The sequence below is a fragment of the Camelus bactrianus genome, chromosome 12 (genome assembly GCF_048773025.1).
Source record: "Camelus bactrianus isolate YW-2024 breed Bactrian camel chromosome 12, ASM4877302v1, whole genome shotgun sequence".
Classification (NCBI taxonomy): Eukaryota; Metazoa; Chordata; class Mammalia; order Artiodactyla; family Camelidae; genus Camelus; species Camelus bactrianus.
Genome location: NC_133550.1, coordinates 40,160,853 through 40,183,058, shown reverse-complemented (window position 1 = coordinate 40,183,058; position 22,206 = coordinate 40,160,853). Strand labels below are relative to the sequence as shown.

Below are 22,206 nucleotides of genomic sequence, written 5' to 3'. Positions count from 1 at the left end.
AGTGGGGTGGGAGGAGCATCATCAACCAGAAGGACGTGATTTTAGTTTACTCTCTGCTTAGTTTTTCCAGAGCAGCAAAAGCCCAGGAGTAGCTAGTTAGCTCCCCATCAGTATCGCCGCTCAGTCACTTGCAGGGTAAGGACTGACTGTGAGAATGGCAGCAGTGAGAAGGAAAAGAGCACCGAGAGCTGAGTCCACAGCTGTGTTCTCAGATGGAAATATAATGCAAGCCACAGTGTCGGCCTTATATGTAGTTTATATTTTCTAGTAGCCATCTTTTTAAAAAGTAAAAAGAACCTGTGAAATTAGTCTAAATGATGTATTTCATTTAATCCAATATATCCAAAGTATCATCAGTACAACATGAAAGGAATAGCAAACAATTATCAATGAGGTATTCTACACTTTTTTCACACACAGTCTTCAAAATCTGTTGTGTACTTCACACTTAAAGTATACTTCAATTTGTATGAGGCTCGTTTTAGATGCTCAACAGCCACACGTGGCTAATGGTACCATGTTGGACAGTGCAACTCTAGCGAAATGGCTTTCAGCCCTTTCTCTGCCCCGACCCAGTTCACCTATCCAGGGACTCTCATCTATAACTTCTGTCACTACATGCAGTGCCTCCCATTCCAGAGGATGCCCCCATCCTGGGAAATGACAATGGATGGAGAATGGTGGTGTGGGATGGAGTTTACCCCACCCACTCCCTGCACAGGAGTCAAAGGCTTTGGAAATACTGGTGGTTTCTAATAAGTCTTACTCGCACAGTTTAGTGTGCTAGGGTGACAGCCCCAGAAGGGAAGACAAATGATCTGAAAGGAGAGAGCTGGATTTGGAGAAGTGCTTGAGTGCCAGGAATTAGAGGGCTCAGCACTACAGAACTTTGCAATAGAATGTCACAAATTTACTATTTTTTTAAGTAATTCTTTTTTTTTTTTTTTTCTCATTCTCTCTTCATCTTCTCATTTAGCTCCTTTAGGGAAAGCACATACAAAGAGTATTGGGCCACATGATTTCCCAGGGTCCTTCCCTGTCCATATTACTGTCTACTGATTTGGAAGGAGGTTCATCAGAACCTTGGACCTGGTCCTTCAAGAGACTGCAGCTTTCAGCCAGGTCTTCCCAACAGTTCCTCTGAGGTATTTGAAATGTGTTTTCAATATCCCTGTGAGCTATGTTCAGGGATGTGTGTGTGGTGTGTGGAGGCTGGACAGGGGCAGAGAATGTGGAGCCTGACTGGGCAAAGTACTTTACAAACATCACCCTGCTGAATCAGTGGGACAACCATTTGGAGTAGATGCTATAGTTATCATTCTCAAGAGGCAGAAGACGGCAAGTAACTTATTCCACATCCCAGTAGCTGTCATCATTCCATTCTTTATGGTGGGCTAGCAGAATTTTATTTCTTGGCACAAGTCTTCCTGCCCCTTCTTATTCATCTTTCTTTTCCATGACATCTTATCCTCCTCCCCTCACCTCTTCACCACAAACATGCTACAGGTGAGGAGCACCTCATCATAAGACAAGTTGGGGGCTTCTAATCCACTATCTGTGGTCTTCAAACTGGTTTGCCACTTGCTGGCTTGGATTCCTTCTTAAGGAAGCTTAAGCTAGGAACGTGTGTCATTCAGCTTACATCAGGTCATTATTCAACCAATCAGGGATGCAATTTGCCTGTCGTCTCCTGGGAGACAGGGAGCTGCTGCTGCCGCCTTAGCCTTTCATAGAAGAAAAGCTGCTCCCCAAGACCAGAAGGGAGCCAGCTGTCTAGCCACTCAGCAGGGCCTTGCAGATGGGCTGTGCCTCGCCAGGGTCCCCCCTCTTTGGGTCTGTTCCTCTGCTTCACAGACCAAAGGATTTGTGGACCCGAGCGGAACAGGCTGGGAAGGAGATGGGAGAGACTGATTCATGATAATCAGTCTTCGAGATCACGACACCCATTTATAAATGTGTTGAAAAAAAAAAAAAAACCTTCCTAAGACACAAATATTCATGTTCACAGGTCAGCATGTTTTTCTCCCTGAGAAAAACCTTGTGTGAGGAACCAGAGTTTTATCAGAAGTTTGTGTTAACACATCTGGAATCAGAACTAGGAGAGTTAGGTTATTTTTGAAGAATTAAGTATTTGTAGTTCTGATACAAAAGGGCATCTAGTGAAAAAGGTCAGCCTCCCTTCTCGGCTTCGCCCACCCTCGCTCCTTAGCCCCCTCCCTAGAGGCAACCCTTATTAATAACCAAATTCTTCCGAAGTTGGACTGTCTGAGACCTCCATTTCCTGAAAGGGGTGTTCCTGCTGCACAGGCCAGGTGACTTTTGTCTTCTGGTTAGGCTGCACTCCTGGACCAGTTTTTGCTTGACATGTTAACAGGGGAAGGGAGATGGGGAGACATGTGAGCAGTGGGAATGGCAGAGGCCAGTTGGGAGGACAAGTGTGCAGGAATTTGCTGAGTTAAAAAGATCTACACTTTCCAGAGAGGAAGCTGTGTAGGCAGGGCTTGGAGTGAACCAAGAACTACCCAGGGACAGTAGAAAGGAGGGTACCCAGGTCCCTGGCAGGGAGCAGATGGTGGGTATGCCCTGACCCTTCCTAAGCTTTGGGGAACAGAACAGGAAGGAAAACCATAGAGTGAGAGATACAGGGGGCTGTGCCCCACTGTCTTGAAGGGAGCAGCAACCTGCCCCAGAAAAATATCCCAGAGAAAGAGCAGGATCAAAAACATTGGGAGAGGCGGCCTGGCCCCAGAGTAGCCGTGCCATACAAGGCCAGTCATCGTGTGGTGCAGCCAAGTAAGGTGCCTTCCTGCTTCAGTGCTGCATCCTGGAGACAGTTCTGGACAAAGTCTGCAGCAAGAAGGAACAATTCGCCAATTCATTTTGTTGGCATTTCTAGCCACAAAATAAGGCCTTTTCCCTTCATTAGAATTGTGACAGATAAAAGTATATTCCCAGCCAACTCCTGTTATTCACATGGGCAGACCTATTATCCCTACTTGGTCTGGCTGTGTCCCTATATGAGGGCTTGCTCTGTGTGTGTGCTCTTGGCAGCTTTGTAAAGGATTCAGAAGGAATAAACACAGGGCCTGCTTCCTGCCTTTCGTCCAGAAGAGAAGAATCATTCATACACATGTTCCAAACCAGCAAACTTTGGTCATTCAAGAGCAGAAAAGTAGCTAATCAGAGGGTGGGGTGTCTGGAAGCAGCCAGTTCATGTGAGGAAAATAAAGCTAATGAGGGATCTAGAAGCCAGTTCAAGTGAGGGGCAGTTAGTGTGGAAGAGGGGAGACTGAAAGAAACTGTGAACATCATCTCAAATGTTTGAAGAGGTGATGGAACTTAGTGCATGTTGGTTCAAATCCAGATGGCCCCAGTTCAAATTCTGGTTAAGGCACTTCTGACGTGTGTAATTTTTGGCAAGTTTCTTCACCTCTCTGTGCCTCAGTTTCCTAACTTAAGAAAGTGAGGATAATATTACCCCTATCATATAGGGCTTTTGTGAGAATTGAGCAGGTTAATACATGGTGAGCACTTGTAACAGTGCCTGACAAGGTAAGCACCATGTAAGTATTGGCTACTATGCATAGGAAGGCAGGGAGCTAGGGAGTTGTACCAGGTAACCAAACCAGGATCAGGGATGGAAAACCTACTTTAATATATAGATTAACTTCTTTAATTATTAGAGTTACCAGCATGGGGACTTTGAAAAATAGTGAACAAAGACAACTCTAGCGTTTAAATGGATTTATTCTCCAATCCAGTCCCATTTGAGTTCTGCAGATCTAGTCACCTCGATGATATTTCTACTTAGAAATCTCCCAGGTGTGTCATGCTTAGCTTGTTCAGAACTCATCTCTGGATCCTGCTTCTACCTGCTCCTCCCTCAGCCTTCTCCATTTCAATGCCACAAGTGGCAAAACCAGCCATCTAGTCACCCAAGATAGAAACTTGGCAGTTACCTTTGATCCCTGCCTCCCCCGTCTCCAGATTTAATCAGTCACCCAAAGATGTCCATTCCACCCTCTTCAGTATCTCTGGAGTCCATCTACTATTCTCCATAGCCACTGCCTCTCTCCTAGTCCAAGCCATCATCATCTCTCCCCTGCAATGACTTTCTAACTGACCTTCCTGCCTTACCTCCGCCCCAGGGCCAGAAAGCCTACAGGACACCTTGGTGTTGAAGAGTACACTGCCCGTATAAGGAGATGCAGCCCTGGGCCAGGCCTTCATGAGCAGACTGGGGCCAGATCTCACCCCTCACTTGTCTACTTGGCTGATACCCTTGTGCTTCAACACCTGCTCCACCGTGTGCAGTGGCCCTTCTCTCCAGTTCATTCTCCAGCAGAGGATTGGACCATGTCACACTTTTCTCCAGTATCACCCTTTCCCCATTGTTTCATGGCTTCCTTTTGCCCTTAAGCTCTGACTCAGATCTGAACTCTATCCTGTCATCTACAGTGATATATTACTATCCATCATACTAATATGTTAATTATATTAATAGTCACTAGTCAGGTAGGAGATGTTGCTGTATAAACTAGCTCTGGAGTAGATCACAGAACATGAGCCCTTAAAGAGATGGGCGAGACATCCACCTAGAGCCAAGGCCACAGACGAAACACCTCCAGGCTGTGGTCAGTCTGCAGACACATTTTGTTTGGCTCACTCATTTAATAAATTTTTTAATCAATTGACACTTTAAAATCAAGATTTCACTAAAGGATAGATTCTTGGCTTCTCCTCAGATATTAGAAGATGTAGAGACAATGGACCCTCCTCCTTCCTTGCGTGGCAGTTGGCTGGTGCTGAGCAGAGCTGCCCTCCAGCTGGGGCATGCACACTCTGGTTCTCAGCCCCCACTCCCCATAGTTTATACTTTATTTCATGTTCATTCCCACCCAAGCCTTGGGAAGACACCTGCATTTGGAGCCTCTAAGTTCTTCCAGCTCCTCCACTTTACAGATGGGGAAGAAAGGTAGTGCATCAGTATCCAGGTCTTGTACTGGATCATGAACCGTCTCATGGATCATGAGCTGCTCATGGCTTCTGTGTTCTCTACTGAATCACAGCTGCCTCTCAGTTAAAGACTGAAGGGAAACACACCGTGAACTTTGTTGATTATTCTTCCTGCTGATTGCTAACCAACATGCCCTTTAGTTGTCTTGCTTATATCTGTGGCCACATGAAAATTAGAACATACAGTCTGGAGGATTGAGATGGTGTTCTGTGAATATCACCTACTTTGCATGAGACTCTAGCCCAGATTAGAAAAAAAAAAAATGGGAAGGATTGAAAAATGACAGGGAAAATAAGATCTGAACATCCTTCCAGAAGGGCACAGTCTCTTCCTTGTGGTATTACGGAAAGGTAGGGAGCCAGCTGGGTTGCCACCTTTTCAGGGATGTGAAATCGAGATGTACACGGCAATGAGTCAGTGACTGGAAAAGGACTGGAGAGCAAATCTTGGGCTCTGTGCCCGATACCCCACTGTCACACCCTCAGAATGACTGTGGACAGGTCAATCACTGCAAAAAGGGAAATTTGCAATTTACCTTGGCAAACAATGGCTTTGACCAATCAAGAGGAACTGGAATGAAGCACAGCCACAGAGCCTTGAGTCAGATGGAAATCATCTTCCTGTGTTCTCTGGAGAAGGCACCCCACATCATGCCATAGGGAAATTACCCTTGACAACCACCAGGCCCTCCTGGATACTGCCTCCTCTTTGTACCACAATGAATCAGTGCCATGAAGCTGAGAGGCAGGACTGCTCCAAGTCATGAACTTCTCAAGGCTTCATCCTCATGTCAACTCTGGGCTTCTTCCTCATAAGCTGTAGAAAGGCAGGCTGTCTATGAGGAGGAAAAGGAGTGACAGGATGGATTCCCAAAGGCAACCCATGGGAGTGGTCAGTGTTACACGAATTCCCCTTTGGGGCTGTGTCTCTATTATATGATTCCCTTTTTTATTTCACATTGAAGTATAAAAATGTTTAATGATTCCTGATGGTACTTTTTAAAATCTGTATTCAGATGTATCTAAGAACTTTTGCATATATTAATACTCTCTTTTGATTAAGCCACTTGTAATTAGAATATTTTATCAGGAAGACAAATACTTTCCTCTAGACATAGATGTAGAAATCAAGTCCTCTCTTTCAGATCTCTGAGTCATTGCTCAACAATGGAAGTCAGATTTATGATCTTATAGATTGTCATCTCCTTACAACAGCAGACTAATGAACATGGTGATTTATGCAAATGAAAAGTACTCATTTAAGAGTAGGCTCACGTTGTTGATCTCATTTCCAGAATCCCTGGGACTTTTTATCTGTTTTCCCCCCTTGAAGAGTATACCAAAATAGTGAGTAATGAATCAATAACTATCATCATCCACCTCTACTCCCTTTCCTTAAATAAAATTAGTTTTCAAAATTCAGACTAAAATTACTTCCACTAGTGATGTATTTCTGTTAATTGGTTGCATCAACAAGCATAGAAAGCTTTTTTCCTTTTCTTTTAAAAATTCTCTGCCACCAACTTCTTTTAGCCAAAGAATGCTCATTCATTATAGCATCTCTTCAGTTCAGGCATTTACTTTATTCATCTGAAGTGTGAATCCATTGCTATTCTCATCTTTGTCTGACTTGCTCTTTTTAAAAGTAAGGTCTTTTTTCTTGCCTGTGGTTCATGCAGAAGTGGAGATAATGATTGTGCTGAAAGTGCAGGGAGAGTCTCGCAGTAGGTAATGGAGGGGGTGGGGGTGGGGTGGGGAATTGTCAGAGGGGAAAGAAGTAGGGCTGCCAGAATGGAGTGGCCCAAGGAGACTGAGCTGTGAAGGGGTCCCATCGTAAAAACCCAGCTGCTCAAATCTGGGAGATTACCAACAGCAGAGAGTCCACAGTGGAAGCAGCTTAGGCACAACTGCTCTCTGTAGTAAATATGCTGAGTTGTGAGAACAAAGTGAAAGGTAAAGAAATCAATGGTGTTTCCCCAGTGAATGGAAATTTGCTTTTTTTTAACCATGTTCCAAAACACTGGCGCTCCAGTTTGGTGCATGTTGTGTTTCATTTGTAATATTCTGCATTGCTGGTCCCTGAAAACTGTCTTGCGAGTCTGAGTTTTGGTGCTAGCTCTGTGGCGGCATCACCCTCACCTCCAGCCGCTGTTAGGACACACCACGGGGGTCTCCGCCTGTGGTGTCTCTGCATACTTTCCAAGGCTTCCAGTCATTGATTGTGCAAAACATAAAACCAAAAGCAGATGGGACGTATGTAGATAAGCTGTTTGTTTTTCATCCCTGTAATTTCCTAGGTTTGATAGCACTTCAATTTTCTAACCATAAAAGCTGCTTCTATGCTTTTTGAAACATACACGCACCAAATGCTGCCAGTAAGTAGGCTAAAAGAATATTACATGTGGCTTTCTGTTGTTGTTGCTTCTTTCTTTCCTTTTTAAAGAAGTACCTTGCTGCTGGAGAAGGAAATTCAAAAAAACTTTGAGTGTGTTTGTCAGAGTTGAGTTTATTTAATGGAACTATTGCGTTAACACGGAAGAATATTTTAGAATGACGTGTCATAACCAAAAACCTAGCCTTCTGCTGAGTGGTATTCATCTACCAAAATTTTAGATGCTGGTTCTGGTGTCTGCATCTCCTGTGGCTCTTCTGTCCACGGAATGTGACTGACCAGCAGGCAGTGAAACTGCCAGTAGACAAAGTGGAGCACAATGGGGAGGGGAGGGAGGAGGTAAGAGCACATGACACTTGTGCTCCCTTTGAACCCATCTGTCTTTTCATTAATTAATTGCTCACATTAATCTTTTCAGTAAGGTAGACATTACAGGTGTGGATTTACAAGGATCTTGTTTTAAGTCAATCATGAAAATAAGTTTTTGTTGTTGATATTTATTAAAGTGCACCTACTCCCAAATTTCAGTCTGTAAAATGAGTAAGTTCTTCTCTGCAGGCAACTTCTTTCCATATTGGCTCCAGGCTCAACCATTCAGTAGGTGTTTCTGGGTATCCATACAGTTTGGGAACTGTATTTGAATCAGCACAAAATTACTGCCCAGTAATCCTCTTTCTCTCTCAAGGGATTTGTTGACACTCATCTAATCAGACAGAGGCGAGAGAGCGTAGAGAGACCCACAGGAAGAGCCCAGACTCCAGAGGCAGACGGACCTGGGTTTGAAACCAGGCTGTCAGTTCTGTGGCTGAGTGATCTGCGCCAAGTCATTCAGTTTCTTCTAATATTAATGCCCTCCTTGTAAAAAGAATATGGTGATCATACCTATCTCACGGTGATGGCATTAGGAGTAAAAATGTTTCTTTTGTCTTCCCTTCTCCTTGCTTTAAAGGACACATGGAGGAACACACATAAGTGAGAACTTTCTGAAACCAAAAAGGGCTGTGTTTGAAACTATTTGTAAGCTTTGGAGCAGGGCATCTGTCACGTGAGTCATACAGTGCAGGAGGAATGACTTATCTTGCTTCTCATCTCTGTTACCCGTGCAGTAGCTAGGAGGGGAAATTTAGGGGCTGGTTAAGGAACAGCTGCAGGAGGCCAAGAGAACCCCTTCCACGCACCCTTCCCCAGCCCACCCTGGTAAAGAAGGAGCCGCGCACCACGGAGTGGTAAACAGGATGTCCAGTGCCTGACCTCCCAGACCCTTCACTGCCCGGACCCCACCCACACAGGAGGGCGGGCGTGGCAGCAGTTCCACTGGCCCCCTCTCCTTCCTCCTCAAATCTGCCTGATGGGATTGTTTTCCCCATTAGTAAAAGTACAGTTCCTTGTAAATGAACAGAAAGTGAGGCAAATACATCCCCAGAATCTGACAAGTATTTGCAGAGCTCTGTGCTTTTGTTTTCTGTTTTGCCTGCAGGGTGCATAAAGGGAAGGGCTCAACTGTCTTCAGGAAAATCTGAAAGCCAGGAACTTATTAACACCCTTGACACCTGCCTCTGTGAGGAACTTCTGAAGCCAGAGAGATTCTTTGTAACTGAGGTCCATCTGTTGCACAGATTTTTAATTCAGATATTCGTCCTTCTCAAGCCAAGGCTGAGAAAGCAGCCAATTTTGTGGAAAAATCTCTTTAATAAGAAATGAATAAAACTATCAATGCTAAATAAAGTAGACCACTGTGAAACTTGGGTTAAATCCCATAGGGAAGAGTGTGTGAGATTAACTGCATTATATAACAAGACCGCCTTTAATAGCTGGCACGGTTCTTTTTGTTGTTCCAAGGGAGAAGCAGCCAAGGCTGGGGCCCAAGCACATGATATTATTTTAAAGCACTGCAGCCTCTGGAATTTCTCCTCAGAGAGATGTCAGGAATCAGAGTTTTGCTTTGATTTATGGTTGCTTTAAATGTTTTAACACTTTTTTACATTTTCAAAGCTACATCCTCTGCTTCCAGCAGTCCAGGGGTGTGTTTCTGTTGCTTTTGAAGGATCATTTTCAAATGGGAAGTTTTAAAATTATGCAAAAAAGAGATTTTTACCCTACAGGGTGTTTGAGTGATTTTAAATGGATAGAAGGGGTGAGGCCATAGGGCAGGGTCCCAGAGTCTTTTTCTGAGATGCTTGTGTTGAAGCTACAGAGAGCCAGCAGCTGGAGAGAAAAGGATTTTCACAGCAGTGGCCGGGCATTCACTCAGCAAACATCGCTGGACCAGGCTTTCCTCGGACCTCAGAGAACTCACCGTCAGGTACAGCTGACAGCCACTTAGGTTTAGCCACATGAAGCTGCCAGTTTTGAGATCAGAATGGTAGGATGTTGGCAGTTTCTTAATGGCTCAATGTAATCATTGGATGAAAACGATACACAGTGATGAGGGCTGTGCTGGGGTAGCATGCAGGGCTATGCAGGGCTATGTCACACAGTGACACGGGGTCAGGGGACAAGAAGGGACAGCACAGCTGAGTGTTGTTTTGTTTGGTTTGTTTTGTTATTTGTTTTGCTTTTAAAAAACAAATCACTTTATTGAGGTATAAATGGCATGCAATAAACTGCACATATTCTTAGTGTACAAGTTTTGACACATATACATCCATGAACTCATCACTACAATCAAATAATGAACACATCTATCACCCCTGAAGTTTCCTTGTACTCCTTTGTAATTCCTTCTTCCTGAAATTCCCATCCCGGAGGCAAACATCGATCTGCGTCATTATACAATCATTTCACTTCCTAGAATTGTATGCAAATGGAGTTATACAGTGCTCTTTTTGGTCTGGCTTCTTCACTCTGCATAATTATTTTTAGATTGATTCATATTGAAGTGTATAACTGTATTTCATTCCTTTTTATTATAGAACAGTATTTCATTGTACAGCTATATCACAGTGTGTTTTTCTACTCACCTATTAGTGGACACCTGTGTTGTTGGCCATTACAAATAAAGCTGCTGTATGGACATTTTTTTGGTATACATGTAAAAGTGGAATGGCTGGATTGTATGGTAGGTGTATGTTTAACTTCTTAAGGGACTGCCAAACTGTTTTCCAAAGTCCCATTTTAGTTTCCCACCAGCAGTGTATGAGAGTTCCGGTTCCTCCATATCCTCGTTGACATTGTATATCAGTCTTAATTTTTACCATTCTAATAGGTGTATTGTGATATCTCATTGTGGTTTTAATTTGCATTTCTCTAGTGACTAATGTTTTGGACATCTTTTCATGTGTTCATTTGCCATCTGTATATCTTAATAACTGAAATGTGTGTTTAAATCTTTCCCCATTTCCAAATTGAGTTGTTTTCTTGTTAAGCTTAGAGAATTCTTTGCATATACTGTATATAAGTCCTTTATAAGATGTATGACTTGCACGTATTTTCTTTCAGTCTATAGTTAGTCTTTCCATTCTCTTAACAGTATATTTTAAAGAACAGAAATTTTTCATTTTGATGATATATACTTTATCAATTTGTTCTTATATGGATCATGTTTTGGGCATTGTTTCTAGGAAAACTTTTCCTAAGCTAAGGTTGCCAATGTTTTTCACCTATATTTTCTTCTGGAATTTATGTAGTTTTAGGTTTTTCATTTGGTCTGTGATCAGTTTTGAGTTAATTTTTGTATATGGCATGAGGTATGGATTGAACTTCTCTTTATTTTTTGTGCACGTACATAGTCAATTGTGTCAGCATCACTTGGTGGGAAGACTGTCCTTTTTCCACTGAATTGCCTATGTACCTTTCTTGAAAATCAGTTGTCCTTAAAGGTGTAGATCCGTTTCTGGACTTCAGTCTGTTCCACCGATCAATTTTTGTATCATTTTACTAATATCACACTCTCTTCATTTCTTTAGTTTTAGATTATGTCTTGTAATCACGTAGTGTAATTTCTCCACTGTGTTTTTTTTTCAAAATTATTTTGGCCCTCACATCTCCTTATAAATTTAGAATCATCTTGTCAATTTCTCTTTAAAAATATGCTGGGATTTTGATTGAGAATAATTTTGATTGAGAGTTTTGAGGCTTTCATGAGTATGTGTCCATGGGAGGAAGATATTCAAACATCACTTTTATATCTGAAGAACTGGAATTTTAAGACCAACACAGCATTTAAAACATTTTCCATAGCCTTACTTCCAAGTTTATTGAAAACCCACCTGTGCAAAATGGTGTTATTCAATGCCAAAGGATACAAGGAAAAATAAAATGTTCTAATTTTGGTCTTTATTTCCTATGATTCCACTCTTTTTTTTTTTCATATCCTCCCAGAGAGCACTGTGGTGGATGCCCTGGGAAAAGAGTACAGCTACCTGGGGGAGTCTGCTTTCTTGAATGAGAAGGGTCCTTTTTCCTTACCTGGACAGCTGGGAGATTCAGTCCCCAGGTACACAGGCTGTTGTACTCCGCATGCTTCTCTCCCGTTGCTTGGTGCAGGAATCACAAATCCCACACCTGCAGGGCCCCAGGGGTCCTGGACGTGGGAAGGCAGCCCAGCACCCAGGCTTTCATGGGCACTGTGGGAAGAAGTGGATATTGTGGGGGTGGGGGTAGGGTGGTAGCAGCCTGAGGACGACTCTGGTGAGCTGACAAGCAAAGCTATACATCTGGAATTTTGCGAAACCTCCCAATTTTCAAATACTGTCTTTGTAGTTTTTTGAATTACACAGGCCAAATGAAACATGTCTGTGGGCCAAATTCAGTCCATTGGCTCCCAGTGTGCAGCCTCTGATGGATGGGCTCTTTTATTTGTTTTCAGGGTCAGCTCTTTCATCAACTCCCTAAAGGATTTATTTCAACAGTTGCTTAATGAGCACTCGTGATATGCCAGGAAGTGCTCGGTGCCCAGGAAATTGATCTGGGGTGAGAAGACCCTCTCAGCCCCTGTGCTTGAGGGGCTCCCCCTCCAGCATGGGGCTGAGGTGTGGCATAGAGAGGCATTCCAGTGCCACCTCCTATTCTCTCCTGATTTGCTCCTTCCTTGTATATTCACTGTCACTCATGCCAGGCTTTGAAGAAGGGCATGATTGATTATGCTTGGAGGAATCCTGGAAGGCTTCTCTGAGGAGGTGACATGTGAGCTAATTATTGAATGGGGAGTAGCCATTAGCAGAATGTACACTAGAACAGTATTGCCACAGGTTAGTGGAACATGGAGTCAATTCAGTGGTTGCTGATCAGGATTGAAATAAAATAAATAGGATGACATATACTAAAGGTAAGGATTTTTTGTTTTGTTAAACTTTTCTTTCAGTTTCACACATACATATATGCACATGCTCCTAGTATGTCTATGTTTTTAAAAGAAATTTTTGGTTAAAAAACAGAATGTTAACAAGGAGATTAAAAGAATATTTATTAATGATAAGCCTATGTTATTTTTGAGATCCTTTCATAAATGTGTCCCTGACATGTTAACTTCAGCCTCTATTTGCAACTGGTAACAGGCACTCAGTACCTCCTGGGTTAGACATCTGCAGATCACTGTCTTCAGATCCCTGTAGCCAATGAATTGTGAGAGTGAGCAACTGACTTTAATTCCTTTATTTTATCTTTTTCGTAGGTAAAATAAATGAGCTGGTTTAGATACACCGTTTTAAAGCAGAAAAACTGCAAACAATTCACACAAATAGCTAAATTTGCCCACTGCTGTGTGATTAGCTCTGAAAAGTACCAGGTACATAGTAGGCCTCAATTAATATTTACTGAATTAATGTATCTATCCTCAGAGTGCCATTGCATTTTATGTGAAGTTAGGCATATTTGAATTAGTTGATAAAAATTATTACTGAAGTCTCACTTTAGGCACAAAATTTGAAATAATGCAAATCCTAGAAAATTAAAATTTTGCCAAGAATCTCAAAATTCCAAAGCCAAGTGGAATTCTCTACTGTGCTTAAGTTCTTTGTGCAAGGCAGTGTTCCTGTGCTTTGCCAAGTTAGTGTCCCATTGTGTCAGAACTTCTGAATGTGTCCCCCCGTATAAAAGGCAGCTACTCCATACGTTTTTAAACTAAAGTCTTTAGAGTTATTTCTTGGGAGCTGTAACGTACCAGATATGTGCTAGGTCCTTGCTATGAACAAGACAGACACAATGCCTGCCTCATTAGAGCTCATAGTTCACTGTGGTAGATGTCAAGTACTTTCACATTGAATTTGTATGTGCCTACAGGTTAATGTCTTTGGACAGACCTTGCATTCAGGCTTTGCTTGCTTCTCTGTCCACATAATCTGCAATCAGGTCATTGATTTGGAAGGGGTCTGTCTGTTTGACTAATGTGAATTCTGTGAGACTGTTGTTTCCCTTGTTCCTGATTCCAAAGTTATGTACAGTATTTGGAACTAACATAGTGCTCAGTTTATCTTTTTCTTTTTTTCCTTTTTTTTTTTTTTTAACTAGGGTCATATTGCATTTGCAGTCAATTAAGACAGCTAAGCCTTTCTCCTAAACTGCATTGGAGGCAGGTTGAAAACAGTCTGTATCTTTATGATTGATTTTTAAAGCTTGGTAGGATGACACATTTATCTCAAAGCAAATTAAATCTTGCTGGAATCATTCCATCGATCTATCCAAATTATTTTGATTCTTGATTATGCCAGTCATCACATTCATTGTCCCTTCCAGTTGTGTGAAGGCAGCAAATTTAAAAACCTGCCTTCCATCTCTCACCCTAGTTGCTGATAAGAGGACTGAGAGTTTCATTTTTAAGATTATTGTTGTGTCATAGCTTTGAAAAATTTTGCTTGGCAAATTTACGTGACCTCCATCCTTTTTTATTTCTTTAGTCTTATTGCCAAGCCACTCAACCCAGCTGAACTCCCATCAAAGGAATGTACTTTTGATGCCTAAAGTCAACATCTATAAGCACTCCTTAATTTGATCTTGTCCTTCTAAGCAGGTTTAGGACTGATAGGGAAAACGTAAATCTGTCAGAGTTGTTACTTTATAATTTTAATATGCAGTTGAAGCTTCCTTAACTCTCTCTTTACTCTTTACTGCCCAAAAACCAGCAGCAAAGATAGTATCAAGGGACCACGGGGCCAGCTTGTTTTCTTTGGTTTGAATATCAATTTAAATATTTATGTATTTGATCTTGAAGACTAAAATAAATTTACAAATACTTTTAAACAATTTTGAAAATTTGGGAGACAATTGTCTGTGGGAAATAATGTGATTAAGAAGTTCATTTCTCCTATTTAGAAAAGGGAAAAAACTTGAAACTTTATAATGCGACTTCCATATAAAGAAATCTTTAATGTCATTTGCTAGTAGACTGTGAAAAAAGACAGTGTTGTCATTAATGTTGAGAATTTACATTAGTCATCTGTGCACTCCAAGTAACTGACAAGGCACTTTGGAATTTTGTCTCTCAACAACTACACTGTTTTTAATTTTGAAAGGCAGTTTTTTTTTAAGTATGTGTTTCAATAAACCCAGTAATTTTTGCCATTTGCCAAAGAATTTGTGACTTAGAAACAGGGCCACGTTATGACTTTCATGGACTAGAGGCACTGTTGCCTTTGTGGGCCTTTTCCTCCGTAAAAAGTATGAAAAAGTACAGTTTATGACTGGTTTGGTATAAAGATGAATATATTAATATTATATACTCAAACATTTTCTTTGACCTATAGTTCATTTTTTCTTCTGATTTGAAAAGAAATTAAAAGATTTTCATGGGCCCCCAGAAGTACCATGGGCTCTTGGCACTATCCCCGGTCCCTAATGGATAAGTTGGCTCTGGTTAGAAGTTATTTTTTCCCCTTCAATTTATTAATTGTACTTTTGTATTTAATGTCCATATTTTTAAATGGGAAAAACCAACTCCATTTCCATAGTACATCTCTATTAAACTCAGTAAGCAACTGCATATTTGGTAGAAATGACCTGTATCAGCAAGATAGAAAAGATTTAAAAACTTACTAAAATAGAAATGAATGTCCTTTACATAACTAACTCAAACCAGCTACCTGGCCCGAAGCTATTAGCACCTACCCATTTTGTAATTTCAAACAGTGTGTAATGATCATGAAGTATCACATGTTCTCCTCCTTTAATCCTCCTTCCTTTCCTTGAGCAATGTAAAAATCTCCTTTTTACCATCTGGTGGTTTTAAGGCTTGATAATAGAAGGTCCAATGTTATTTCTAATTCATTCGTATTCTAATAATGACTCTACTATGTTTATAAAAATGATAATGCTTATTATTAAAAAATCCCAGGAATGCATAAAAATTTTAAAAAAGACAAAAAAAAAAATCCTGTCACTCAGAAATAAGCCTTATTAAGTGAACATCCTGTTGAACATCTCTCTAAGCATGTTTGTAGATGGGAAGATGGATGGATGATGATAGATAGAAAGAAAATGCTTTCATAAAAGTGGGGTCATATGATACATGCTGATTTTTAAATTTAAAAATTAATACATTTAACTTTATTTGAATTTAACTGGAGAAAAATAAACTAAGTGAAAATTAAGAAATTATTAAAATTTGAATAAACCTGTTTTTCATAGTAAGAAATGTTATTTTCTTTTTTCTATCTGAGGTTAAGAAAAGGGGTGATGAACATAATGTTTTAGGTTTTGGCTTTCTTTTTCTCTAACTATTTCTTGTAGACATTATTGCCAGTTTTCTCTTGCTTCTGGGATGTAAGAGGATTGTACTTCCTCACTGCCTTCAAGTTAGGTGACCTTGTGACTTGCTTTAGCCACAAAAGTGAGCAGAAGTGACCAGAGTCACTTAACAATGGGTGTATTTAATTGCCAGATCTCCGTTCTCTCCCCCTTCCTTTCCCTGTCTTGGTGAGCATGGATGCTTACATGAATGTGGAGGAGCATAACTTCAGTGTGGCATGGAAGGCAGCACCAAATCAAGGAGGGACTGCACTGGAGAGCCACATGGGCTCTCAGTTGAGGGCGTGTGAGTGAGAAATGAACTCTCTCCTTTTGTTAAGTCACGAGATTTAGGGTTTGTTTCCTCCCATGGGTAGCAGCCTGTCCTGACTGCTGCCATCTCCTTTCAGACAGCATAGACTTCTCCCCTGCCGTGATAAATGAGCTCCTAGGCACTTACTCTCTTTCCTTTCTTCCCTTACAGATTTTGGTTAGTTACATTGTTATTTTTACACAAAGTATTTAATGTTTATATTCTATTCCATAATTTAGCCTTAATATTGGTTAGTTATATTATGTTTTCATATAAACAAGATATGTAACATTATGTTCTGTTCAGTTGTTTAGAATCGGTTTTATATTTAAATAACTTCCGTGTCTAGTACTGATCTTTTCACTGTGGCTTTCCTATCACTGAAATTAAGAAGCAGGTCAAGGGTCTTAGGGGTGACTGCCTGGTAGAGGGACATTCCACCCCAGAAAGGAGAGATATTTTATCATTTTCATTGCTTATAATTGTTGGTACATGGGCGTATGAAAAGCAGACTGATTTTCGGTGGTTTTATTTCTGTTTTTAAATTCTCTGTGAACAATGCATCCTTATTGCTTGCATCTGAAGCAGTTTCCCCCTGCCCACCTTTGATGTGCCACTGATGGTATTTTTATTTTATTCATTGCACCAACTAGATTGTCATGACTTCTAAAGGAGGGCTCAGAACGCTGAATTCTTCAGTTGTTTTTATGTTCAAGAATACCTACTGATTACCTCTGTATTTGAAAATCATCTTGACTAACAATAATGTTCAGAGACTATACTTTATCCCCTTAGAGTTTTGGAGGAATTGCTTCATTATCTTTTACATTCAAGGACTGCTGAAAAATTTGACTGACTTTCTCTTCCTTGCAGGCAACTTGCTTTTTCTGCTTGAAGAATTATATTTTGGAACTGGAAATTCAATTATTTAGCCAGAATATGTCTCATAGTTGATTATTCTGTATCATTTTTTCCCCCTAAAACAGAGTATGCTCTTGCAACTTAGAGATTCTGCTGCTAATTCATTTTAGGGATATTTTCTTGTAGTAGATCTTTAGATACTTTGGGCTGGGTGTTCTACTTCAGGAATACCCATTAACCTTTTAATGGACTGTATTTTTTCTCTCCTCCATGTCTATCATTTTTCTCTAATTGCTTTAAATTCTGCCTTTTATCTCAAGTCTTTCGTGAAGATAATTTGGAGTTGCATTAATTCTATTCCTTGGTATTTCTAATTTATTTACTGGTTTCATGATGACGCTGTTTGGTTCTCAATTTATCACTTAGTATGACATATTTCTTTTTAAATCTCATTTTGTTATTTGATTATCTTATTGCTAAGCTATTGTTTTACTGTATTTATGTTTCTATTATACTTTTAAGTTGTTCTATGAAGAATTACTTTCTCTTATCCCTTAGGGAGTGTAGATTTTTTGGCCAGTTTTTTCCCACATAATCTTCCCTTTTAACATTATGTTAAAAGTACTTGTCACTACAATGTGTCAATTGCCATGCTGTTTCACCCCATCCTGCCCATGTTTGGGCACCTGTGTTCAGCGTTTGGTGCTCTAACACACTGGGGTGATTTCTCCGTGACACCTCTTTGACCCCTGAGCACCTAGTCTGTCCACTTTCTTTAGCTTATTTAAGGGTACATATTAGCAGAAGAGTTGGCACAGAGGAGTGAGCTCAGCTAAGTTGTTAATGTGTCCGTCACATGGTAATACCTGTGCCCTGCAGTCTCTCCTGAGACCACATGAAATGTCTTCTCACTTCTGCCAAGAACAGTCAGTCCTTGTTGTTCACATTCTCATCTCCCCTATCCTTCCATGTGATAGTTACCAGCCCCAATCTACTGAAGTTAGAGGAGGAAAAGTTATTTAAAAACCCACTTAACTCACTCTTCCTCCCTAGACTTGGGGATATCAGAGTCGCTCTCTTAAAGTTGAGCTCTTTTGAATCATTGATCTGGGTTTAAGGAGGTAGGAATTGGAGAGTGGTTCTGCCATCATTTTGGTTAGCTTCCTTTTATTACCTTTTATTCATTTCCTTAGGAATTGGGGGGATGGAGACTGTGGGGTCAGGTCTCATTCCGCCATATTTTCTCAGAAGCCATCTTGGAGTCTGTCTCACTCCCTTAAAATTAAACGTAGATGTGGGAGGGAGGAGTTTGTTGTGGCCCAGTTCAGTGTAGAAAGTGGGTAGCTGCCTACTCTTAACCTTGATAGTATTTTATTGTTATGGAGTCACCCCCTCTCCCAAATTATGCAGTGTTGTTTCTTTGGTTTTTAAGTGCTAAGTGAACTAAAAGTGGGAGTGCTTGGTAACACTGTCTGTGGCCATAGACAGCAGAGCTAAGTGAATATTTTGTAATTGTAATGAATTGCTCCTTTTAATTTGTTCATTTATCCAGCAGTGTTCATTTATGTAGTAGGAAGCTACTATATCCTAGGCACTAATCTTGGTGCCTGGGATATATCATTGAACATCATTGAACAAAACTGACAAAATTCCCTTGTCTGTGGGGAGCTTACATTCTGGCAGGGATGGGATGAGTGTGTGGGGTGGGAGCAGTCAGCAACCACAAACATAGCACATCCATATGATACATAATATGTTCAAAGGTGATACGTGGTGGGGGGTGTGGTTGCAGAGTGGAATGGGAGATGTGATTGAGCATAGGGCAGTCAGGACGGGTTCCACTGAGAAGTCACGTTTGATGGAGGGAATCAGTGGAAGAATGTTCCAGGGAGAGGGATCAGCTAGTACAAGGCCCTGAGGTTCCAAGCAGGCTGGTGTGGTCAGGGAGCAGGATGAATGGTAAATTGATGGAGTTGGGTCAGGTCTGTCCAAGTATGTGAGAAAAATGAGTGGCTCAGCAAGATGGAACATGAACTTTAAAGTATTTAGTGGGGAGGGTATAGCTCAAGGAGGGAGGGTATGCTTAGCATCCCGAAGGTCCTGGGTTCAATCCCCAGAACCTCCATTAAAAATAAACAAATAAACCTAATTACCTCCCCCCTAAAAAAATAAAATAAGATAAAGTTTTTAATACTGTTTTGAAAAAATTTACTATACCATTGTTCACTGTTTCTTGCTATGAAAGGATAAGTTTCCATGAGTGATACTTAAAAAGCAGGAACAAGCCAAAAAACCATTACTAAAACTCCAAAAGTCTTGGTTCCATTTTATAAGATGTGTAGGGAAAAGTGAAGCAATAATACATGAATAACTGTTGATTAATGAGAAGTCAAAAAACAGGAGGTCTGTAGAAAAGAAAACTGCTTTTTTAAAAGAGAGTAGAACATGTTAAGTCTAAATACGGCCTTGAAAGACATCTGATTTTACCTTATCACACATTTTATAGCTAGTTGGTGGCTGATTCAAATTTAGATGGTACCCAGGCCTGCAAATTCTTAGCCTAGAGTTGTGTTCACCTTCCTTCCCTCCTTTTAAATCAGTGAGAACTCAATTATTGCTAATAGTTTTATTGTTGACTTTCTCCGGACTTGATGTCAAGTCAAGTTTTCCATGACAAGTAAGTATGATTTATTTGTATTTTGCAACAGGGCCTTCATCATCCTGGAAATCAGTTTTAGAGAGACCAGTTTATTTCTCCACTTCTCTGTGAGGACCAGATTGTCCTCTGTGATTATATATCAGAACAAAGGGTTCCAGTTAGTTTTCTTTTCAAGGTGCTTTTCTTTCATTTCCAGGCAGCCAGTCCCTGGGACAAAGGGATTTCTCTGCAGAACCATCACATTCAGGGACCCAGATTAACACATGGGCCCTGGGAAGTAGCCGGTCAGGTTAGTTTTCTCAGCCTGACAACCTCCCCTGTTTCTTTCCCTTCATAACTAACTGTTCTGCCTAATGTATAGTCTCTTATTTGCCTGTTTTTGTGAATGGTGTTGTTTTAAACATATGTTTTAAATTTTGCACTGTTACAGATATCACTCCTTTCTTTTTTACATTTTTGCTTTAGTCCATCCTTTCCTACTGCACAGTATTCCCTGTTCTCCTTCATATTGATTTATCTGTTCCCCTAGTAATGAGCTCTTATATTGTGTCTAGCTCCTTTCTTCCCAGTGTTACTTGATATAAACAGCCTCATACATGATCCCTCATGGGTATGAATGAGATTTTTTTCTGGGATATATATAAACCCAAAACAGGATCTCTGGATTATAAGGTATATGTATGTATAGTTGCTAACACAAATCGTGCAGCTTTGCAAAAATAGCCTTATACCTGTCCCTTCTCGGTCTTTGTCATAATTTTTCTTGGATACGTACACCTGGAAGAAGATTATATACCATACTCATTTGTATCCACACTGTCCACCTGCTTGTAGAATGGCTGCCCGGTGTTCATTCCCACCAGCAGTGAATAAAGTTCCCTCCATCGCCGTGTCCCAGCCAGAACTTGGTGCTGTCTAGATGTCTATGCATATAAAGTGACTTAGCATTGTTGTTTCAATTCTTATTTCTTAAATTTCCACATTTGAGCATCTCTTCATATGCTTGCTTTTGGATTTCCTCTCATTTGAATTGTCTGGTCATACTTTTGTCCTTTTTCCCTTGGAACTTCTTATCTTTTTCCTGTTGGCTTCAGGAGTATCTTATGCAGTCCAGGAAGTATTCCCTCTTTGGTTCTAGACAGTAACAAGTATCTTTTCCAGTTCTGCTCCATCAGCTTGCCGGTCTTCTTTATTGAGCAGAGATCTTTAATTTTGATGTAAAAAAAAAAAAATCCATTTTCTGGGGATTCATTTAAAAAAACCATGACCCACCACAGGTCATAAAGATACTCCAATGTTGTTTTCCATTAAGTTTACAGTTTTGCCTTCTGTGTTTGGGCCTTTATCCTCATGGAATCTGTCACTGTTTATAATGTGATGCAGAAGTTCAAGTGGTTCTTAACCAGGGGTAATATTGCCTCACCCCAGCGTATGTGGACATGTGTGCTCAGGCTGGGCAGGGGTTGTTACCAGCAGACCAGGGGTGCTGCAGGCCATGCTGTGCCCTGGGGACAGCCCTGCACAGTGGCACTTCTTGAGAAATACTAGACTCCCCGAACTTAAGCCATTTAGGTACTACATGTGCAGTTTTTGCCGTATCTTTGTGAAACCTGTACCACTAGTTTAATGCTTTTATTTAAATTTACTTTTTATTTTATTTTTATTTTTTAACTGAAGTATAGCTGGTTTACAATGTTGTGTTAGTTTCTGGTGTATAGCATAGTGATTTAGTTATACATATATAGTCCTTTTCATATTTTTCATTATAAACTATTACAAGATTGAATATAGTTCCCTGTGCTATACAGTAGGACCTTGGTGTTTGTCTATTTTATATATAGTAGTTAGGATCTGGAAAGCCCGAGCTCCCAGTTTATCCCTCTCCCCACCCTTTTTATTTTAAAGTTTACTCTTCTTTTTTGTTTACCTTTTTGTCATTTTCTATCTGCTTTTTTAATTTACTTATCTTAATCCTTGCAATCATGCGTTTGAAATGCTATTTATGCTTTTGTGATCATGTTAAAATAGATACATGACTGTTCTAATACAGAATGTTCACCCATGTTCCACCTGGCGTCACCCTGCCAACCACCAGTGGTATGTACATCAAGCTTTTAGACACAATGGCCAGATGGTCATAGTGTATTCATTTATAGCTTGACCTGGTTTGATGTAGTATATCCTTGGGAGTTGACACTAACGCCTTAGGACTCTCATTTTTAATTAACCTCGTATTCAGCAGAATTCATGAGCTGGAAGGGCCTCGTGAGGATGTGTTTCCAGATAGAGGTCAGACAACACAGACAG

The 22,206-nt window shown here is 40.6% G+C and overlaps 1 protein-coding gene across 7 annotated transcripts in view; it reads left to right on the top strand.

Moving 5' to 3' along the window:
• Positions 1-22,206, top strand: part of CRADD (CARD and death domain containing adaptor protein) — a 195,329-nt gene that overhangs the window by 136,029 nt on the left and 37,094 nt on the right. For 2 of the 7 annotated variants that reach the window (XR_012510740.1, XM_045522417.2), the window contains exon 3: positions 20,096-20,188. The exons of 2 other annotated variants lie outside the window; for them this stretch is intronic. Coding sequence is in view for 1 of the 5 variants with exons in the window: in XM_045522417.2 (XP_045378373.2) it covers positions 20,096-20,188 (93 nt within the window). In the remaining 4 variants the exon portion in view is untranslated. Of the gene's footprint in view, positions 1-976; positions 1,146-8,885; positions 9,711-20,095; positions 20,189-22,206 lie in introns of all 7 variants that reach the window. 3 more of the 7 variants (XR_006727498.2, XR_006727497.2, XR_006727499.2) reach the window with 3 other exon arrangements.